A 19218-nucleotide genomic window follows, 5' to 3' on the forward strand; every position below is an offset into this window, starting at 1 on the left:
TCCCTTCAGAACATGCACATCCCTCTTTACAACTGAATGCTACCTGAGCAACCTCTCCTCTGTTTGGGGAGAGGCTTGAGTGCAACGGATGCCAGGGCTATTAACAAATCCCATGCAAAACAATACCTGCTGGCACCCCTCCTACCCAGAGGCATTACTTAAATGCTGGGCTTTGCATCCCACTGAAGACTAAACCAAATGCTGGCCCTTCTGCTGGAGGCACTCTTGACATTTTAGAAGTCAGCCTTTTCAAAGCGAGTTCACAATGATCCAGTGAAAAATTCAAAACTTACAAGAAGCAGACACAGAGGTCCGAGGTACATGCACACTCTCCTGTTGGTGAAACGGGAAGTTCGAGCAGCAGTGGGCACACCCAAAGCCATGAGGTTCAAGAATAAAAGCTGCGAGGAAGTCTCGCTGTACGGTGGAGGAGCCACATCATCAGGCTGGGTAAAGGTGATTATCTGAAAGAGTAGCCCAGCTATGACAAGCCACCCTAAAAATAGCAGTGCGGAAATCCTGGGGGTTTGTGGTTGTTGTTTTGGGGTGCTCTTCTGTTTTAAGTTTTAGCAAGCTGTCCAAAAAAAGTGGACTCCAGTTACCCAAACACAAACAAGACAGGAATTAAATGCTTACATGAATACACGACTTGAGGAGCAAGCCTGGTTATTTCTAGCTACTGTGTCATGTTTGACAATCAAAAGATTTTAACTGTCTCATTGGTAACTTGGCAAAGAGAAAAATCCCTCTCTACTCATGTCCCACAAGCAGCAGGGCTAAACGAAGGACACTCAGACAACCCGCACTTACTTACTAAAGGAAGAATGCAAGACTCAAGGAGAGAAGGATCCCAGGCTACCTAAAAAAATGCTTTGTGTTATTTTCTGAACACAGCTATGCTTTTAAGTCACCAAAACAATTCAGCAAGGCTAACTATAGCAGACTGGAAGACAATTTTACTGAAAAGCCAACCCCTCGTTGCATATTCAAATAACAGGCTCAATCACCAAGACAGTTTTGTCACCGTACAAGCTGCAGTTCTGCGGAGCACGTCGTAAAAGACACTGATTGCAGAGGCAAGTGTTGTGAAAGTACCTCTGCTGGCTTCTGTTTACAAAGTGAGACCCTCCCACAACCGCATCACCGAGCACATGTCTGCTGAGAGATCCCCGCTTTGCTCTGCAAAACAAAGCTTAGTGTATGCACAAACCTTAGACCGACAGCAGCCTCTTACATCCAAAGACTAAAGACTGAGTCTCCACACGGGGATGGATTCTTCGCAAGGAAGAGTCAAGAGGCTCTGCGACCCAGAGCTAGAGCTGAGCCTCATCGTGCCACAAACAAATTAAGCTGCTGTCAGCATCTTCCTGAAATTGCCCATTCGGTGGGCACCCTGTGACGTGCTCCCCCACCTCCCCGAGGACACAGCAGGAACACTGCGTGTCCCCAAACGAACACAGGTGAAAGCAAGTATCTCTCCCCCAAGCGCTGCATGCACCAGTAGCATCTGTCCGGCATCAGCAGTACTACTGAAATTAAAGAGAGCAAGATGGTTTTGGTATCAGCACTGTCACATGAGTTAATTTTCACACCCTGATCAAATAATACTTAAAACCCAGAATATCCTCCGGTAAGGAACCTTAAGTTTGCAAAAGCTTAATTAAGAAATACACAAAAAAAAAAACCCAGTGCAAAACTGCAGGAAATATACACACACAACTGCAAATAAAAAGTCCTGCTGAAAATCATCCAAGAATTATACTTGCATTCAAAAGCACATTATACAAAAAAGTTGAATGCATCTAACTGCTTTCAGAACTCTAAAAGTTCAATCAGTCTTGCTTCTTATTAAGCGCATCCGAAAATAAACTAAATGAATTTGTGAGCCCAGAGAGAAATTAGAAAGAAAAAACCCGGCCTGAATAACAGGCAGGGTTTCCTGACCGTGAGGTCTGTCAGGCCATGACACAGCCCCTCCCCGGCCATCGCCAAACTCTCACTGCTTGGGTACCTCAGGCCAGGCCAGACAAAGAGAGCCATCTGACAGCGTTAAAGCCGGAGCAGGCAGGAGAGGGGAAAGCTCTCCTCCCGTCCTTGTTATCTTAAGAAAAAAAAAAAAAAAAAAAAAAAAAAAAGCTCGTAACGGGGAGGAAAAACTCCACCGAACTTTGCAGCGATCCGCTGTTCCCGGTCGAAGGAATAGTGCCTCTTATTCCTGGGGAGAGAAAAAGGCGCGGGCGGAGCGCGGCCGGCAGCGCCGGGGCACAGGTGCGCGGCAGAGCCCGCTGACAGCCCGCGCTGGCCGGCGAGCGCCGGCACGGCAGCCCCGAGCAGCTCCCGAGCGCCGGCTCCGGGCGGCCGCAGCCTCCCCCCGCGCCTCGGCAGGGTCCCCTCGGCAAGATGGCTGCCCGCCCTCGAGGGTGCCGGCTGCGAGGGCGGCCGGCCCGGCCCCGCCGCACGGCGCCTCGTCTCTCCGGCCTCCGCTGCAAAATGGCAGCGGCCGCGGCCCCGCGCCCGGCGCCCTCCCTGCCCGCGCCCCGCCGTTGCTTACGAGCTGCAGGGCCGCCGCGGCGGTGGCGGAAGGCTCCGGCTTCTCCCCAGGGCCGCCGTCCGGCACCGGCTCGGCAGGCTGCAAGCGCGGTGGCGGTGGGCTGGCGGGGCCCTGCTGCGGCCCGGGGCGGCCGCGGCTCCGCGAGCCGGGCTCGACCGCCTCCTCCTCCTCCTCGTCCGCCACCGCCTCCTCCTCCTCGTCGTCGTCGTCGTCCTCCTCCTCCTCCGGCGTCTCGGCTCCCTCCTCCTCCTCCTCCTCATCATCATCCTCCTCCTCCTCCTCCACCACCGCCTCCTCTCCGCCGTCCCGCAGGAGCAGGGGGAAGGACAGGGCCCCGCGGGGCATGTCGGCCGCCGGGCCGGGTCCGTCGGCGCCGGCCGCCGGGTCCTGCGCCGCGGGGAGGCGGGGTGGCGGCGAGCCGGGGTCGGGCAGGGCCTCAGCGCCGTCGGCAGCGCCGCCGAGGTACTCGGCGTTGATCATGGAGGCCAAGTCCTGCAGCCGGCGCAGCGGGATGTAGCAGGACGAGGGGTCCTGGCCGTAAACGGGCTTGGCGGCGGCCAGCTGCATGGCGGGCGGCTCGGGGCCGCGGCCCTCGCCGAAGGGGCCGCCCTTGGCCTCGGTGGCGGCCAGCGAGGTACCAAAGGGGACGAGGCAGCTGCGCCGGCTCACTTCGCAGGCCTGCTCCATGCCGGGCCGCGGGCATCCACCTGCGGGCACAGCACAATGGGGTCAGCTCGGCCGTCGCCGCAAAATGGCAGCCGCGCCCGGGGGCCCGCTCCAGCTCTGCTGGCCCCGCGCGGGCCGACGCCGCCGTCGCCGCCGCGCTAGGCCCAGGCCGCGGCCCGTCGCCCGGGCCCGGCACGGCCCGCCTGGCCCTCGGGCCGCCTGCCTCGCCGGGCGTCGCAGACGCCGCTCAGTGGGGCGCCGCTCACCTGCGGCCGCCGCGGCCGGCTCGCCGCCTGCCCCCGGTACGGGCCGAGAAGGAGACGCGCCGACCCGGCCCGGCCAGGCCCCGCCAGCGCTCCTCCGCCGCCTCCCTCCTCCCTCCCCCGCATGCGCGCGCCCGACGCCGCCGCCATCCCGCCGGCGCGCGCCCCGCGCCTGCGCGCGCGCCCCCCGCGCCCGCTCTTGGGGTTCGGCGGCGGCCAATCAGCGCGCGCCCGCGCGGGCCCCCTCCACCCCCCCCCCCCCCACGCACCTCGCCGGGCGCCCCCCTCCCCCCCCCCGGCGCGCCGCCTGCCCGGGGGGGGGGTAGTGGGGGAGGGGAGGGGGCGCTCAGTGCTGCCCCCCCCCGGCGCACCCCACAGCCAGCGGCTACCCCGCCACGGCCCGGCCTGCCCCGCCGCGGCCCCGCTCCCCGCCTGCGGCCCGGCTCGGCCGGCCCGGCCCGGCCCGGCCCAGCCCAGCCCCGTGCACATGGCGCCCCGGCCCCGCGCCCTCGGGCCCCCCGCCCCCGCCTCCATCTTAAGCGGCGGCGGGGGGCACCGGGTGGCCCCGCCGGGACGGGGCGGGACGGGGCGGCCCGGCCGCACCTCACCTGCGGGCCCCGGCATCCCGTCCGCCGCCGCCTTCGCCCCCCCCCGCCCCCGCCCTCCGCCTCGTCGGCCGTGCAGCCGGCGGGCAGGCCGCGGGCCTGCGAGCGGCGGCGGAGCGGGCGCCAACAAAATGGAGTCGGCCGGGCCCTGCGCCCCGGCGGGGCACCCGGCGGGCGGCGGCTCCAGCGCGGCGGCGTGGGCCGCCCGCCCCGCCTCGGTCCCGGCTCCCGTCCCAGCCCCGGTCTCAGCGGGCAACCAGTGGGGCGGGGGTCGCGGGCCGCCGTCCGCCCCCGCTGGGCTCGGGTTACCCCCTGCCATTGTCCGCCGCGCCCCGCAGGCCGGGCCCGGCGCCCCGGCCGCGCTCCCCCGCCGCCCTCCCGCGCACCGGCGGGCCGGGCCGTCGCCCTCCGCGGGGCCCGCCGTGCCGTTGCCGAGCCTCGCCGAGCCTCGCCCGCCGGGGAGCGGCGCCCGGGTGCCCGCGGCCTGGCTGTCCTCGCCGGGCTCCGCCGCTCCCGGACAGCGAGCGCCGCGCTCCCGCCCGCCCTCCCGCCGCCGAGCGGCGCGCAGCCGGCCCCGCGCCCGCCCGCTCCCCCGGGCCGGGCCGCCATCGGCGCCCCGCCACCCCCCCCCCCCCCTCGGCCGGCCGGCGACCCACGGCGAGCGGCGGCTCCGTCGCTACCTCCAGATGGGGGCCGGGGTCTCCGCCGCCAGCCGAGCGGGTCCGGGCGCCGCGCCACGCCGCCGCCGCACCGGCACGGCTGGGCAGGCACGGGGCGGGGGCGGCCGGGCGGGGGGCAGCGGCCGGGGCAGCGCAGGGATGTGGCACCGGGGCGGTGCTGCCCGGGCCGCGCGGGGGGCTGGGCCCGGCCGCCCCCCGGGGTGCCGGGCGGGGAGCTGGGTGCCGCAGCTGGGCTCGGCGCGGCGCTGCCCGGGCGGACCCGCTCCCCCCCGCCTGCCGCTGCCCTTTGTTCGCCCCCCCTTCCCCAGCCCGGCCGTGCGGGAGCCCCACGGCCGTGCTGGCCCCCCCGCCCCCCGGCCGGGCAGGGGCCCCGGAGCAGCCTCTCTGCACACTCAGGCAGGCGGTGCCCGCTGCCTGGCCCTCACCGCCCCGCCGGGGTGCAAAAACACCAGCCTGGAGCAGCTGCGGGTTGGCACCTCAGCGGGGCAGCGGGATCCGACCTGCGGGCAGCCCTGCACCCTGCCTGCACATGCTGGCAGCTCCTCCGAGGGCTCTTGGCTTCGCCCGCTGCCCCTTTGGCCCTGCCCTGTCTGCAGCTGGCGATGGGGCAACCATTTCTTCCCAGCATCTGCCCCAGAGGGGCCACACCGAGGTCCCCAACCCCATTGTTCTCCTGCTGCTGTGCTGCCACCGCGGAGAGACTGCCACGTTCAGTCTCGCACCGCTCCAGCACACCCACAGAGGGTGGGGTGACTTGGCAGGAAGTGCCACGGGCGGAGGTTTTGCTCGTGACATATTTGTACCTCCAAGGTCCCAGCCTGGAGCTCGGCCGGCGGTGCCTGATCCGCCATGGGCCATCGTGCCCCGTCCCCACGTGCTGCAGCGACACGTGGGAGCTGGGACTGCGCTGTGCCCGATGCTGCAAGAACTTGGCACTGAGGCCTCGTGTCCACGTGGCTCTCCTCACCCACATGGAGATGGGGCAACACCCGGTGTGGCTGGGGTCACCCTGTTTCCCCCCAAAGGGGAAATACCTCTGGCACAGCCTCTCTCCCTGAGATCGACTGGGGCTGCTGCAGCAGCCACACCCTGGCACGCCCGGGCGTGGGCCCCGCAGCCAACTTTCCTCCTTTCTCTTTGGAGCAACCTGCCATGCACGTTTCCGCCACGTTCCCAAAAATAAAGCTAATGGTTTATTTATAACCCCCTGCGGGCAGGCAGGGCCCTGTGCAGTGCAGGAGCACCCCATGTCTCCCCGTAGCCTGGCGCCTGACACCCAGCAAGGGCTGGCATGGGGAGAGGTTTAGGACTGTCCCAAGCAGGGGAGCTGCATCCTGGGCCCGGACTGTCACCGGCTGCCCTCGCCCTGCTGATTTGCCCCCCCATTACGCTGGCTGAGCAGGGAGAGGCAGCACTGCCAGCAGGGCACATCCCAGCCTGGCCACTGGCCTCATGCCCGGCCTTTGTCCCCCACCCAGGTGCCACCCGCCAGGGGCTGAGCCCTCTGCTCGTGGCACAGCCTGGCCCCACGGGACGCTGGCGGGCAGGGGCTGTGCACCTTGGGCAGTGATGCCCGGGTGGCTCGGGGCACCCCCAGGCATGTCCCAGTCCCATTGCACACACACACACACCCACCCACCCCGCCATCCCTGGGGGTGCCCCAGTGGGGCCCGGCAGTGCTCCCCGCAGCCGTGCGGTTACCGGCGCAGGGAGGAGCGGGGCGGGGGCGGCGGGATGCCCTCAGATGCCCTCTCCGCCTGCGGTGTCACCTCTCCCCGCGCCGCGGCCGGCGCCCGCAGGAGGGGCCTTTCCCCGGCCCCTCTCTTCCGGCAGAGCCGCAGCAAATGGCACCCCGGCCGCCGCCGCCCCGCTCCCGCCCGGATGTGCGGCACAGCGGGCAGCACCGGCCGGCCCCGCCGCCGCGTCGGCCTTTGTCTGCGGGCTCCGGGAGGGGAGCGCGGGCGGCCGGCTTGGGGGGGGGGGGAGGTGGTGGAACGGGGGGACACACACACCTCCCCGCTGCCGCCGGGCTTCGCCTGCGAGCCCCCCACCCCACGGCCAGGCTCGGCCCCCGGCCCAGCCCGGCTTCCCGGAGCACGCCGGGGCTCCGGAGCCGCTCAGGCCGGTGGCCGCACGGCACTGCGGGCTCCCTCGGGAGGCCCCGGTGCCCCCATGGGAGCAACCCCTTCCCCCCCCGCCCCGCTCCCCGTCGCCCTGGTGCACAGCGCCGGCTCCCGCCATGGCCGCTCCGCACCGCCGCAGCGATGCAGAAGGGAGCGCGGCCCCGCGCCGGGGGCTCCCGCTCGCTCTCCCTGGGGGTAGATGGCGAGGCGGGGGGGGGGGGGTCGCGGGTAGCCGGCGGGGAGCCCCAGACCTCGGCTTGGAGGGAGCTGTGGCCCACGCGGGTCCCGTGGGAAGGTGGGGTCGGGGCGGGCCGCCGGCAGTCCAGACACTTGGGCACTGCGGGGGAGGATGGCAGGAGGGGCCGGGGAGGGGGTGGGGGGCCCGTGGGGAGCGCGGCCCCCCCCTGCACAAAGGGTCGGGGAGGACGGGCGGGAGCCGTGGCCGTAGGGGCTGGCGCATGGCCGGGAGCGTGGGCGAAAGGGTTAAAGGAGCTGCGGCGGGCAGGGGGAGGGCTGGCCCGGCCAGGGGAGAGGAAGGAAGCAGAGGAGGAGAGGAGAGCATCCTGCCCGGAGGGTTTGCCGGGGGCCCCTTTCCCCCCGGGAGGCGGCTTGCGGGGCTTGAAACCGCTGGGGACGGAGCGGCGGAGAGCCGGGACGGGCGGCGGGGCTCATCCCGGCGCTGTGCCGGCAGCGCCCTGCCCGCAGCTCAGCGCTTGCAGGCAGGCAGGGCTGCCCGCATCTGCCCGCAGAGGAAGCCCTGGGTTTGTCCTCGCTGGGCCTGTGTGCCTGGCGCGAGGGTCTGCGGGTCGCCCTGGCCTCCCAGGTCCCCCACCTTGCAGCCCCCCTGCCCTGCTGCTCCCATGCCCCCTCGAAACATTGGGGGGCAGCCCCAAGGATGGGCAGTGCTGGAGCAGCCCTGGGACACACAAGGGCAGTAGTTGGGGGGCAGGACCCCCACCACAAGCTACTGGGGACAGGAACCATCACTGGTGAGCTCCTCTGTCCCGCGTGGAAGAGCTGTCGCTGGGCTGGGGCCGACTGGAGACCTGGCACCCCAGCAGCCATGTGCAGCACAGGGTTATCCCGGAGGGACTGAGGCCCAGAGTGCGCGGCTCGGTGCTGCAGCCCCTCGCAGGGCCTTCCCTGCTCCCCCAGCCCTCAGGCAGACATGCTGCCCCCCACCCCCAGCTGGGGGGTGCACAGGGCCCCAGCTCTGGGCAGCGAGGCTGAGTTGTCGCTGGGCTTTGCTCCATCTGCCCAAGGTAGAGCCAGGTTCTTCAGGCTCCGGTGCCCCTGGGGTCCCCTTCCCACGCTGGTCCCCGTCACCCTGAGTGGGTACGAGCGGGATCCACATCAGGACACAGCGCAGCTCTGCAGCCCGAACCCCCTGCCCTGCCCCATTCCCAGCCCCATCCATCTGGGAGGGCGATGGGGCGGAGACCGGAGCCAGGATCTGTCCCCATGCCGCACACTATTTTTCCCAGCCGAGTTTGTCACTCCTCCAACTCAGTCCCAGGGCTGGCCTGCCGCGAAGGCCACTGTCACCAGCCGAAAAGGCGTGGGTGTGCAGCTGGGGGGGGGGTGGGGGGTGGGGGGGGCCGCCCGGCCGGCCCCACTTCTGCGCGCCCTGCGCGGAGCTGCTCCCGCTGGCCAGGAGATGGGGCTCGCAGCCCGGTTTCCCCCACGGCCGGGCGAGCGCAGAGGGCTGCGGGCTGGAGAGGGCATGGCAGCGGGCAGCCCCCCGCTTGCCGTCGCTGGGACCCCCAGCTTGGCCTGCCCGGCTGGAGCAGGGGGGGAAGCATCCAGCGCTGGCGCTGCCCCGCAGCCCTGCCCGGTGCAGGGAGAGAGCCGGGGTGTGCGTGTGTGTGTGCGTGGAGGTGTGTGCGGAGGTGGTGCTGGTGTGGGTGTAAATGGGGAGGCAGGGGGCAGGGGGGGTGGTGTACGTGTGCGTGGGGATGTGTGTGCGTGGAAGGGGTGTGCGTGGGAGTGTGCGTGGGAGGTGTATGGGTGTGCGGGATGTAGCGTGTGTGCACGGCTGGAGGGGTGGGTGCATGCATAGGGTGGGGGAGCGTGTTTCTGTGCGGGGGGGGGGGGGCGGGGGCGGTGCCTGAGGTGTGGGTGTGCAGAGGGGCGTCTGTCTGTGCGTGTGTGCAGCGTGGTGCAAGTGTGCATGCGTGGGCGTGTGTGTGTATGTGCACAGGAGGGTGCGTGTGCAGGGGCTTGTGGATGGATGGGGGTGTGCGGACACGGAGGTGGGAGTGGGAGTGCATGCCTACGTCTGTGCGTGTGCCTGCATCTGTGCATGTGCACACATCTGCGTGTGCGGTGTCCAGGGATGCAGGAACTGCCGGTGCTCGGATCCCTCCACGGGAGAGGACAGGCCCCTGCCCCAGCTTGTGCCTGGGAAGCAGCACGGGGTGCCCCCGCGTTTGGGTGCCCATGGGCCCCTTTTCCCTGCCCACTAGCTCATGGGGACCCTTCTGTCCCCTTCGCTGCCTCGACACCGGTGGTGCACATGGGGCACAGGCATGGGACAAGGACATGGCACGCAGGGCGCAGAACGTGGGGTATGGCAGGCAGGAGCAGGCAGAGCAGCAGTGCCGGGGGTGGGGGCTTCAGCCCCTCCAGCCTCTTCCCTCCCTGCCCTGGGGCAGAGGCTTTCTGCATCTCACAAAAGCCAGATTCTCTCCAGAGATAAAATCCTGTCACCTTTGTTTTGGAGAGAGAAGACAACAGCAGCTCCCGGCCCCACAACAGAGTCGTTAAGCAAAGGCATCTGGGGTGAGGGGCTGGGAGCCACATCCCGGAGCTGGAATGAGGAACCAGACGGTATCCTGGCCCCTAGACTGCTGCGTCTCCCCCAGGACCAGAGCTATATCCATCAGGACGCAGCATCCCCCCAAAGACTATAGCATCTCCCCTAGGACTCAGCATCCCCTCCATCCCCTGAACCAGGGCCATCTTCCTCAGGACTCAGCATCTCCTCCAGGACTCAGCGTCTCCCCCAGGACCACAGCATCCCCCCAGGGACCACAGCATCCCACCCAGGGACCACAGCATCCCCCCAGGGACCACAGCATCCCACCCAGGGACCAGCAGTGTGAGGGGGTGGCTGGGAAGCTCCTCAGCCCTGCTGACACCCCACAGACATGTACCAGCAACAAGCAAGGGGAACCCTGGCTGGAGGGAGGGGGACATGCAGTCCCCGGGTGGGCAGGTTCTGGTCAGGCAGCAGGTACCTGGCCCCAGGGTTGGGGCAGGCAGGGTGCACACAGGCACAGCCAGGCTGGGGAGTGATGCCAGGGCCCAGGGGCTGGGGGGCAGGCGGTGGAGGGGGTGGTGGTGGTGTGTGGGAACGCTGCCTCAGGAAACCAGTGGGATTTACTGGGCTACATGCTAAATCCCCCTCACAAAAGGGGCCTGTTCGTGGGGACAGGATGCCGGTGGCTCAGCCACACTTGTTTGGCCAGCAGAGCTTGGCGGATTAAGGACAATTGGTTCAGCCCTGACAGAAAATACCAGGAATGTTAAACAATAAAAACCGCCTCCAGTTGTCGTGGGGCTGTGGGATGCTCTGGGCTGCCTCCCTGCCTAGCCACAGCCCTGGCTGCCCTGTGCCCAGCAGAGCTGGCTCTGGCACAGCCTGCCAGCACCCGCTGGTGCAACTCTGGGGGACACATTGGTGCCTGGGGATGGGGTCAGGACCAGACCCTTGTGCCAGGGCAGGTGGGTGGGCACAGTGCTGGGCACTGCCAGGACCCCTAAAGCATGGCTAAGCTGGTGTGGATTAGGCTGTTGGGCCAAGGCACTGCCTGCACACATATTCTGCCCACACCCACTGAACGCCCGCTAAGTGAGCGGGGGTGAAGTGAGGCTGTGGCAGGGGGTGACAGGTCCCTGCTCATCATGTCCCCTTGTCCCCCACCACGTGGTGTTAAGGATTAAAGAACCCACCTCCATCTCACCCTCTGAAACTGTCTGTGGCCCTGCTTTCCAGGGAAAAGGCAGCACCCAGCAAAGCAAAAGCCATGCAAACCACTGGGCACTGCCTGTCCCCTCTGTGCTGCCCCACAGAACGGAGACCCCAGCCTGGAATGAGGTGGGGGTAAGCTGGGCATAGCCCCCAGGGGCTCAGCACCCTCCCCATGCACTCGTTTGTCTTCACTCCTGGTCCTGGCGGGGGATCAGGGCAGCTCCCCGGGGCAGCCTGGGCAGTTTGCCCTCCAGCGTGTGAATGCCCCATTCAGGGCTGTGCAAAATGCATTGGTTCTGGCACATTAGCAGACAGCTGGGATCCTTCCCGGGCAGGCAGGCTGCCGGGACGGGCAGGTTTCACACCTGCCGGTGGGCTGTCTGCCTCCGCCCGCCGTGCCGGAGCGGGGGGCTCGTCCCAGCAGAGAGGGGAGCAGGGCTGGGGATGGAAACAGCGAGCATACCGGCGGAGCTGGGCTCCCCCCTGCAGTCCTACAAGGGGCTGTGATGAGGAGGGGACCCTGGGACAGCTCTGCAAGCGGCTGGGCTCCCCGGCACATGCAACACACAGCAGGCACTGCACCCGTGGCTGAGCCACAAGCTGCACCCCTTGAGACCTTGGACCCCAGCAGGCAGGACCAAGGGACCCCCATTCTATTTACCCTGGGCCCAGGTCCTGCCCCACAGCGCCTGCCAGTCCCCCTCCCTCAGGTCCATTTGGGGCAGGCTGTGCTGGAGAACCAGCTTCCAGGCTGGGGGGCTGCGAGTGCAGCTGGGAGCTGGAGGAAGAAACAAGATCCTAGGGCTAACGGCCGGCAAAGCCTGGCCCTAGATGAAACCCTAGACCCAGGGAGCCGGCTGGCAGGAGGGGGCGAGACAGCTGCAGCCCTCCCTGCCCACGCTCCTGGCAGAGCTGGGCACCGTGGGGCAAAGGAGGGGGGCAAAGCAGGCACCGGAGAGCAGGGGCTGGGGCTGGAGTCCCTCAGCTTGTGCTCCCTGGGGTGCGGGGGCTCCGGGGAGGCAGCACAGAGCCTGTAGCTCACTTTTATCTGGAGTCCCAGGGCTGGCCCAGGATGGGGGGGTGCGGGGGGTCCCCAGGCCCCAGAGCACTTTCCCAGCCTGGGAGCTCACGGCAGTTGGGGGATCGGTTTCAGGGCGATGCTGGTAGCGGAGTTCACGGTGGCTTAGCGCAGCAGCGGCTAATGGGGAACAGATGCGAGGGTGCTTTGTGCCGGAGCAAGCCTGGAGGCACGGGAGCAGGGACATCGCTTCCTGCACCTGTGGCACTGTCTCCATGTCCCCTGGGAGTGCTCGCCGGCCCCTGCACCGGCTTGGGTGAGGAGGCAGTGAGGAGACAGCCCCCAACCCACCTTCCCAGCTCAGCTGGGCCCTTCGCACCCGCCAGGAGCAGCCTAGAAACTGTGCCGGGGTCTATTCCAAAAAAATAATTTATCAGGTCGTTATTTCATGTACATAAATATTCATCTCTATGACTATGTACAGACGCAGCAGGAGCCCAGCAGGCAGCAGGACTCCCACCCAGAGACACTTCCACCAAAGTGTCGGCCAAATCCCAGCTCCCTGGGCAACGCTACGGGCATCCTGGGCAGTACCCACCCTGGAGAGGCTCTGGCTCCTGCTGCCCTGCGACGCCAGGCAGGTCTCAGCCAGGACTGAAGGCTTGGTGACGAAACGGAGCCCGGAGAGAGGGACACCCTGCCCCGGCGCTGCAGCTTGGGGCCCTGCCCACCCACCACTTACACCAGGCAGAGCAGGGAACCTGCGGGACCCTGGACCTGCTCCCCACGAGGGCAGAGGCAGCCTCAGCATCACCCTTCCCTGCCTGCCCTTAAGTCCTCACGCTGGGGTAGGAGAAGAGGCGAGGAGCCAGCGGCAGCGGGTCGTGGGTGAAGACAGAGTCGTCGGAGGAGCAGGAGCTGGCGGTGCCCTCGCAGGAAGGCGAGTACTGCTCGAAGGGCATGGAGAGGTCCAGGTACTGCAGGGAGAGATGGTGCCATCAGCACTGGTGCCGTCAGCACCTGCACTGCCCACTCCTGCCACCCACCAGACCCCCCACTGCTCACCTCCTCTGAAACAGCAGCCAAGATCTTGTCCAGCCCCTCCACGAGCTGCTTAAAGGTGGGGCGCTGCGAGGGCACAGCGTGCCAGCACTCCCGCATCAGCATGTATCTGGGGAGGGGGGGCAAGGGGGCGTTAGCGGGATCTTGCTGTACCCCCTGCCCACCCTGACTGGCCGGTACTTACAGCTCATGGGTGCAGTTGGACGGACGGTCCATGCGGTGCCCCTCCTTCAGCAGCTTGAAGAGCTCCTCGACAGGAATGCCAGGGTAGGGGGAGCCCCCCAGCGTGAAGATTTCCCACATCAGGATCCCGAAGGACCACCTGGGATCACACATGGCAAAGGGGGGTCAACCACATCCTAGGACCCTTCCCAGGCAGGCAGGGCCGTGGCTCACCCCCCTCCCTGCGGTGCTGTGGGAGCAGGGATGGGAGAGGGTGGTATCACCCCTGGGGAAGATGTGCCCTGCTGCTGCTGTCCCCATGGAAAGTACCCCTGTCCTACTCATGGGGACCGTCCAGTGGGTGCATAACCCCACGGCCCTGCCTCATCCCACAAGGATGGTATCCTCGTCCCACACGGATGGCACCCTCAGCCCCCAGAAGCCCCGAGACTCACACATCACTCTGGTGGGTGTAGACACGGTCAAACAGGGCCTCGGGTGCCATCCACTTCACTGGCAGGCGACCCTATGGGAGCAAACCCCTCGCTCAGCCCCAGCTGGGGGTCCCTGGCCCCCCCCCCGCCCCTCTCCCAGGCTCCCCCACTCACGTTGCTAGTTTTCTTGTAGTAGTCGATGTCGTGGACATCTCTGGCCAAGCCGAAGTCGGCGATCTTCATCACGCTCTCTGCCGTGACCAGCACGTTGCGGGCAGCCAGGTCACGGTGGATGCACTGCAGGGAGGGGAACATCGCCCGCAGGAGGCGTGAGGTGGCGGCTCCAGCTCTGTGCATCCCCTCCCCACAACCGGAGCCACCCTCCCACACACACCCCAGCAGCAGTGGGGCCACCCTGACACCAACACCGTGCTGGCTGCAGTGACAGGCACAGCAGGGGGGACACCCAGGAGATGGGTCAGGCTTTCAGCCCCACGGTTTTGGGGAGATACTGCCCCAAGCTTTGCTGGACGCGGCTGGGATGTTCTGGGCAGCCCAGGAGAAGGGGCTGGGCTCCCTCTCCCCATTCAGAGAGGGGACAGTGAGGGGACACAGCTCCTTCATCACCACGGTGCCACCCTCCCAGCACTGCTGAGCAGAGACAGCCCGCACGGGCTGTGCCAGCCCTACCCGTTTGGACTCCAGGTACTCCATGCCACGGGCCACCTGGTAGACGCAGGAGACCAGGTCCTTGAAGGAAAGCTGCTCCTCAGGCATCACCGCGACGTCAAAAGCATAATCGGGAGTCGGGGGGCGGCGGGCGCGGAGGTACTCGCGCAGGTTGCCCTTCTCAGCAAACTCCACAATCACGTACAGAGGCCCTGGGAAGGGTGTCCACTCCACTCAGCCCCTGCTCTGCCCTGCCCCAGCCCAGCATCCCACCTGCCACTGTCCCCAACAGCCTCATCCCCTGCTCCATGCCCGTGACCCCTCACCATCCTGCGTGCAGACTCCCAGGAGGTTGATGATGTTCTTGTGCTTGTCCATGAGCTTCATCATCTCCATCTCAGATATGAGGTCAGCCAGGTCCTTGTCAGTGGCATTGTCTGGGGAAGGAGGGCCGTGTCACTGCGCCAGCTGGGGTGGCACTGCAGCCTGGCACTGATGCCACCTCTGCACCTGGGACACTGGCAGGGGAGCTGTTACCTTTCAGCATTTTGACAGCCACGGTGACAGCTCTGTCTGGCCGGTCTCTGTCGATGCCGTATGCCTCTGCCCGCACCACCTGGCCAAAGCAGCCTTCCCCCAGGGGCTTGCCCAGCACCAGCCTGGGGAACAGAACAGCGACAGGCAGAACCGTGAGGGACTGCAGGGATGGCCCTGCTCCCTGCCACCGCATGGCCAAACCCCAAGGGGCAGAGCCCCTCCGCCCCAGCCGAGTCCCAGCACCCTGGGGTACAGCAGTGCTGAGGTATCCGCTGATAGCCAGAGACCTCCCCATCTGTCACCCATGTGCTGCTGTCCCCAGGGTGGCCAAGAGCAGCCGCCAGTCCCAGACCTGCCCTGCGCAGCACCGTACTTGTCTCGGGGGAACTCCCACTTGGCATCGAGGGGCAGGTCCAGCTCCACGACCCCAGCCAGCATCGGGGCGCAGCTGGAGGAGAGGCGAGTGACACGCATCAGGGATGTGCTGGACTTCCCGGAGGAGCTGGAGTCCAGGGAGAACTGTGAAGAGAGCCCAAGGGACCTCAGCCATCCCACACCACGCTCCAGGGCCAAACTGAGACCCAACAGTGCTGCAGAGAGACCCTCACTCGGAGCAACAAGGCAAGGGAGCCGCAGGAGGCTGTGGGGAGCTGGCAGCAGGGTAAGGTATGACAGGCACAGGTGGCACTCGCGGAGCCAGTTGGTTGCCAATGTCCCCCCTGCGGCCCCAGGGCTCCAGCTCGGCACCCACCTGTCGGATGAGCGGGAATTTGGAAAGCTTGTGGACCGCCATGGGCTCCAGGGGCTGCTTGCTCGTCTGAGTCTGCATCCGGCACAGCACCACGATGATGACGGCCATGGCCACAGCCAGCGAGCCCGAGGTGTAGATGATGATGTCTGTGTACTTGGCCTCGGGGGCTTCGGCTTCTCGTACCAGCTCCTCTTCTGGAGGGAGTGAATGAGTTGGCCTGAGCCATTGTCCCTGCATGCCAGGGGTTCCAGCTCCCGCACCAGGACCCCCACCCCTACCTGGCAGGACAGTGAGCCAGGCAGACTGGTAGGAGAGGCCAATGGAGTTCCCCGCCAGGCAGGTGTACTCGCCGGCATCCTCCACGGAGACATTGCGCAGGTAAAGCACCTCCACCTCGGAGCTGTTGATGTCTGCGGTCTGCCAGGGAGAGGGATGGATGGTCAGCATCCCTTCTCCTCCTCGGGGGGCTCTGTGCACCCCCCGTCACCACTTTATGGTAGGCATCTGGGACATGGGCGCTTCTAGCCCTTGTTACCTTGAGCACTTGCACATAGGGTACCCCGTCAGGACCGTAGCTGCTGCCGTTCACCTCAATGTGCTTCAGCCACTGGATGTGGGGCTGGGCATCGCTGTAGACCTTGCAGAAGAACTCGACGTCGCTGCCCACCAGGGCCGTGGTGTTGGCGGGCAGCCCAGCCTGCAAGATGGGCCTGTGTGGGGACCTCTCTGTGCAGAGGAGAGCAGAGCAGTGTCACCAACACGGCAGCCCACAGCAGGGGCTCCTTTCTCCTTCTCTCTCCACCCACCGTGAAGCCACAGAGAGCCCTTCCCCAGCTCTACAGCAGACCAGTGCAACCTGAGCCTGGTCTCCATCCCCACGTCCCTCGGGTGCGAGGGACAGGCAGGCTGCACCAGCAGAGAGGACATGAACAGAGGCTCCTCCACCCCCTTCCCTGCGACCCCAACCCCTCTGCCAGGCACGGGGGGGAGAGGGGAGCCAGGATCAGCGCCGTGCCGAGGAGCCTCACCCAGCACATCCAGGAGGTAGCTGTACCGGATGCTGCCAAACCTGTTCTCAACCAGGCAGGTGTAGTTGCCGCGGTCGGAGGGCACCACGCTCTCCATCACCAGGCTCCAGTGCTGGTGCCGGAGCTGCAGAGGGAGGAGGCAAGGCAGCAAGGTGTGACAGGGGGGCCAGACCCCCGAGGGGAGGCTGCGGTGGGAGGACCTGGCCCTTACCCGGATGCCCCCAATGCGGTGCTCCCCCCGGAACTCGCGCCCATTCTTGAACCAGCGGATGCTGGGGCTGGGGCTGCCCGAGGCTGGGCAGCGAAACTTCACCGTGTTCCCCGCAGGGACTGCATACAGCTTCTTGTCCATCCGGTGCGGGTGAGTCCAGTAAGGAGCTGGGGAGGCACAGGACGTACAGTGGAAGGGGGCCAAGGGGCAGAATGGATGCTGCCGGAGCTGCTCCCAGCCGCTCGTGCTGTGAGCGGGAGGCAGCAGTGCCCCACGTCCCTGGATCTGCCCCAGCTGCCCTCTCCTGCCCGGGGTGGCACTGACCTCTGTGCACATAAACAGGCTCCTCGTTTCGGTCTCCGTGGGGACTGTGCCCATCACTGTCTTCATCGTCATCACCTGACGCCAGTGAGTCTGCAAAGGAAAACAGGTTGAGAGGGACACCTCTGCCTGCAGGGCTGGGTGGGCAGCGGCTGCCTTGCTGCCCCAGCGGGGAGCTGGGCACTGTTGGGGCTCCTACCCACAACAGAGATGGTGAAGTTGCGCAGGATCTCCCCAGTCCCCTGTGCCCGGCACACGTAGAGCCCTGAGTCCTCGTAGGCGACCTCCGAGATCTCCAGCAGGCTCTGCTGGAGATGGATGCGACCCCCTGGGATGAGCGGCCGTGACTCCTTGTACCAGACCACGCTGGCACTGCTCTGGCTGGTGTCACAGTACAGCTTCAACGTGTTGCCTGGGTCCAGCAGGAGATGTTCCTCTTCTGGCTCCAGCAACGGGCTCTCGAATAGCTCTGGAGAGATGCTGTGAGCACCCGCCCCAGTGCTCACCCCTCTTCAATGGCAGGACCCCACCATGCACCCACCCCAGTGCAGAGAGCACGTGGTGTGACACAGCCTGGTGCCCGGCTCTGCCACCTCGGAGGCGGGTGAGGGCTGGACTCTGCCCTGCCGGGACACGGCTTCCCCAGCAGCATGTCCCTGTCCAAGGCCACACATGCCACCGTCCTTCCGCAGGGGCCACTCCCAGCGGTGCAGGGAGCTCGAGCCTGTCCTGCCTCACCAAGCACAGCACCAAACGAGGCCACCAAACCCTGCTGGCCACTTGCCCTTGCACCTCTGTGTGCCCCAAGCACGGCTGGCACCCCCACAGCCTGGCTGGCCCCAGTGATGACCAGGCTGGGCAGCGGTGCCCTGCCTGCTGATGGCGGGCAGCAGGCATGTACACATGGAGGGCAGAAAAAACCCAAGCACCAGTGCAGCACTACCCGCCGCAGCCTGACTGCCCACATTGCAGGGTCCTGGAGGGGACACAAGCATGTCCCCAGCCCTCTCCTTCCTCCCCCATCGCAGGGGGGATGTGGGGTAGCTAGGTCTCTGGTCCCCTGGGACATGTCATTCTCCTGTACCCAACACCAAGAGGCACAGACCACCTGCACCTCTAAGGCATTTGCACCCGCCACCGAGCCACACACAACCGCCACAGCCCACGGCGTTCATGCCATCCCGCTCTGCCGCACACGTCCCCCGTCCCCCGAGCGAGCTGAGCCCCCGTAGCACACACAGCCTGTCTGGAGCCCTCCTGCTCCCTCCACACCTCCTCGCCCGGTGATGGAGACACCAGCCCCCCATGCCGTGCCCCAGCCGGATGGGTGCCCCCAGCTCCCCCCAGCCCAGCCCCCCCCCGGTCAGAGCTGCGGGTCTGCGTGCCCACGGCGAGCACCCGGCACTCCCAGCCCCAGGGGCTCGCTGCCCAGCTGGGGGTCGGCGTTAAGAAAGCAAGACCCCCACCCCACCGTCCCCAAGCCCCGCTTCGTGCCCCACGCGGCCGTACCTGGCTCCGTCGCCCTGCCCCGGGCACCCGCCGCCAGCAGCAGCCCCACCAGGACCCGCAAGAGGGGCCGCATCTTCCAGGCCCCTCCGGCGGGGCGGATCCCACCCTGCGAGACAGGCAGGGCCAGGGTGAGCGGAGCCGGGCAAGGACCCGCCGGCGGGGAGGGGGTGGCCGGTCGCCGGGGTGCCGTGGGTCAGCGGTGCGGGGTCCCCAGGGCACGCCGCGGGTGGGTGCGCACGGAGGGGAGGCTGAACTCCGGGGGGTCCTGGGCAGGGTGAGACCCCTTCCAGCCCACTCCCTCGAGGGCTGAGTGGGACACACACACACGACGACCCCGGTTGGGTGCAGGGAACCCGACCGCTCCAGCCAGCCGCAGCCTGGCCAGGGCGCGGGGAGCGGTTAATCGGCACGGGGAGGGGGGGGGGGCTGCCGGGTTCCGGAGTGCGGGGGATCCCAGCGAGGGGAGGACCCGGGGCGGGGGGAAGCGTCCCGGGAGAGGGGGTCCCGGGGCGGGGGTGGGGTGAAGTGTCCCGAGGGCGAGGGTCGCGGCGTTACCAGCGGTGACGGGCTCCCTCGGCGGAGCCGCCCGCGCAGAGCGGGGACGGCCCGGGCAAAGTCCGGGGGCCGGCGGGCTCAGCGCCACCGCGGCCCCATG

The 19218-nt window shown here is 66.8% G+C and overlaps 2 protein-coding genes across 5 annotated transcripts in view; both read right to left on the minus strand.

Annotated features, from left to right (window-relative positions):
* Positions 1-4404, minus strand: part of NSD1 (nuclear receptor binding SET domain protein 1) — a 67292-nt gene extending 62888 nt beyond the window's left edge. Inside the window, exons 1-2 of one of the 4 annotated variants that reach the window (XM_086470803.1) lie at positions 4089-4404; positions 2552-3258 (exon numbers count right to left, since the gene is read on the minus strand). In XM_086470803.1, coding sequence (XP_086326929.1) covers positions 2552-3258; positions 4089-4404 — 1023 coding nt within the window. Of the gene's footprint in view, positions 1-2551; positions 3259-4088 lie in introns of those variants that run through there. The other 3 variants (XM_086470806.1, XM_086470804.1, XM_086470805.1) reach the window with 3 other exon arrangements.
* Positions 4405-12676: 8272 nt separating this feature from the next.
* On the minus strand, positions 12677-18651 carry FGFR4 (fibroblast growth factor receptor 4). Its single transcript, XM_086470892.1, has 17 exons — positions 18564-18651; positions 17254-17523; positions 17058-17147; positions 16734-16900; positions 16523-16646; positions 16030-16220; positions 15773-15911; positions 15495-15688; positions 15117-15262; positions 14744-14865; positions 14533-14643; positions 14228-14418; positions 13712-13834; positions 13559-13629; positions 13126-13263; positions 12945-13050; positions 12677-12856 (listed from the first exon to the last, which is right to left on the minus strand). Exons 1-17 carry the CDS (start codon positions 18634-18636, stop codon positions 12710-12712), a joined length of 2403 nt encoding a protein of 800 aa, XP_086327018.1. The 5' UTR covers positions 18637-18651; the 3' UTR covers positions 12677-12709.
* Between the last annotated feature and the right edge of the window lie 567 nt (positions 18652-19218).

This window comes from Leptosomus discolor, chromosome 10, assembly GCF_034619465.1.
Source record: "Leptosomus discolor isolate bLepDis1 chromosome 10, bLepDis1.hap2, whole genome shotgun sequence".
NCBI lineage: Eukaryota > Metazoa > Chordata > Aves > Leptosomiformes > Leptosomidae > Leptosomus > Leptosomus discolor.